Source organism: Sapajus apella, unplaced genomic scaffold (assembly GCF_009761245.1).
Source record: "Sapajus apella isolate SASKATOON/1434 unplaced genomic scaffold, GSC_monkey_1.0 scaffold36, whole genome shotgun sequence".
In the NCBI taxonomy this organism is placed as follows: domain Eukaryota; kingdom Metazoa; phylum Chordata; class Mammalia; order Primates; family Cebidae; genus Sapajus; species Sapajus apella.
Genome location: NW_022436976.1, coordinates 34,361,748 through 34,364,314, shown reverse-complemented (window position 1 = coordinate 34,364,314; position 2,567 = coordinate 34,361,748). Strand labels below are relative to the sequence as shown.

Sequence of the window (2,567 nt, the reverse complement as noted above, 5' to 3'; positions counted from 1 at the left end):
GAGGCAGAGGTTGCAGTGAGCCGAGATCACACCACTGCACTCCAGGAGAAAAAAAAAAAAGTATGCCTCCAATGGAAATTCAAAGTTTAACTGCAGACCCATAAATCAAGCCACCTGGAAATAATAACGCAACTCAAACTCAATATCTAAAATCCAAGAGTTATCAGTGAAGAATTTATTACAATATAAAACCTTAAGACAGTGACCACAAGTATCATGCTCACCTTTATATTTCGAAAGCCTGGCTCGCCATAGATACTCAACAAATATTTGCTGACTGAGTACATGGCACCTAGGTGGGCCCATACAAATTTTGTTTTCCTATGCCTCCAGTACACTAAAGTAGCCCTTCTCCCCAGAGACTCGAATGAAGACTACAATCAGGCCCTGAAATCCTAATTAAAAGACTGGGTATTCTGACCCTGTCATCAAATTTCTCCAGTATCTGGTTTTGATCCTGCTTCGGCTATGCCAGGGGGCGGGGAGGAGGGCTAACTTTGAGTAGTGGCACTCAGCAAACTTGGAATTCAATCCTTATACAACTCTGAAATCCATCCCCAACAATCAGAACTTCAGAGTACACTGACGATGTTCAACAACCTTGGCCATAACCACTTCTATGTATTCTGGTCAAGCATCTACTTCCGGCTTGTAAACCATTTTTTGTTTTATGTATCAGGGGTAAGACCTAGACTATAATACTCATATCTCACATGTGATTAACCAAGAGCTTCCTTTTAAATCTATTAGGCAATACCATCTTAACACTTACTTAATAAAATTCACTTTTACTTATAACCCTATGTAACTAGGAAAATTAAAGAGCAAAGTGTCGCTGAAAGACAGAAAAATAAACTCCAGGAGAACAATGTCACCAAAATAACACCAACTGTTAAAACTTATATTAACATCCAGTGATTGGAAATACTTTCATTGCTACACACTTGCCCTAGGCAAAACCCTAATGTTGGTAAAAACCAATTCTTAGCTTCAAAAAAAAAAAAGAAACAAACAAAAACCCTGCCGGCTATTTTTTATTTTGAATGACTCAAAAAAAAATTCACATGAATATCTGAAACTTACTTGTTTGTTCAGGATACCTTTGCCATCTGTGTCGGCTAAATCCCAAATCTGAAATTTAGGGGGAAAAAGTATCAATGCATATTTTAAACAAAAGCCATCTGAATGATAAATTAAATCTCTGCAATTTACAACCTCATGCTCTTTGGTAATCAGACCTAAGAATCATAGAATTAAGAGTGGAAAGAAATCTTAAAGATAATTTATGCAAGCTTGGCCAACTCGCAGCCCACAGGCCAGCCCAGGACAACTTTGAATGTGTTTCAACACAAATTCATAAACTTTAAGAAATTATGAGGTTTTTTGTATTTTTTTGTTTTATAGCTCATCAGCTATCGTTAGTGTTAATGTATTTTATGTGTGGCCCAAGACAATTCTTCCTTCAATGTAGCCCAGGGAAGCCAAAAGATTGGGCACCCCAGATTCGGTGCAACCCTTCACAAAGATAGTAAGGCCCAATGAGCGTAAGTGACTTGGCTCAAGAACATTCAAAGCACCAGGGAAAGAACTGAAGCCCAAGTTCTAACTTCCAGTCAAATGCCTTTTTCACTAGTCCAAGTTCTAACTCTGAGTCCAATGCTCTTTCTACTAGAACATACATACTATTCTTGATTTTAGATCCTTAAGATATTCTTTTCTATATGCAGGTTGAGATGATTAATGTTTATTTGTGAATAATTAAATTATTAATGGTGGTTATTTTTCAGGATTTTGAATATGTATCAATATCACATATAAGCAGTAGACAGGAGAGGGGCTTTCCACCTCTTTGTGCTCTTTTTAAAGCCACTCATCCCCCACTCTATTCACCACACATTAAACAGAGACAGTTATAACAGAGGAAGCAGGGACAGAGCCAAGTCTTTGAGTGTGTGGCAAGATTCCCAGTCTTCACTGTTTCTCCCCACCAAATGTACTTATTACTTCCTCATTTCATCCTACTAAAAAGTAGCTTGTTTCTAAAAATCTGAAAAACACTTTACTTTTCAAAAGGGTAAATCACTACGCTACAAATTCCCTTCATCCTATTATTAAAATGGCTTCTATGACTCAGTTCTAACTTCTAAATTTCTTGGTGGTATCTTTCTAAATTTTCATCCAGTTCATCTATAGCACACATTGCTTACAATCTCAATCTAGTTTTAATGAACAAATACAACCTTTCCAAGTATCAAGTCTGGAAGCCCTGATTTTTTCAGGAAAGCAGCAGCATCAGAAGCCAACACCCTTCCAGTATTGCTGGTATCCACCTGAAAAGATAGAAATCCACAAGCTGACGACAAAATACAAAGACAAAATTAGCACCATTTACCTGCCTTCCATCCCTGTGATCTGGGAGCTGGCTTTTGCAAGAAAGGAACAAGAATCCTTTGACTACCATGGGCCAAGGAATATGTGGAGAGACATATGAGTAGAGTACTATCTAGACAGCACTGGCAATTTACAAAGTGGTTTTTTTGTTTTTTTTTTTTTTTTTTAATCATGCC

General features: G+C 37.4%; 1 protein-coding gene across 8 annotated transcripts in view; it reads right to left on the bottom strand.

Moving 5' to 3' along the window:
* EPS15 (epidermal growth factor receptor pathway substrate 15) overlaps positions 1–2,567 on the bottom strand; it is a 177,109-nt gene that overhangs the window by 125,503 nt on the left and 49,039 nt on the right. For all 8 annotated transcript variants that reach the window (XM_032297051.1, XM_032297049.1, XM_032297057.1 and 5 more), the window contains exons 3-4: positions 2,241–2,330; positions 1,084–1,131 (exon numbers count right to left, since the gene is read on the bottom strand). In XM_032297051.1, the coding sequence (XP_032152942.1) occupies positions 1,084–1,131; positions 2,241–2,330 (138 nt within the window). The remainder of the gene's footprint in view (positions 1–1,083; positions 1,132–2,240; positions 2,331–2,567) is intronic.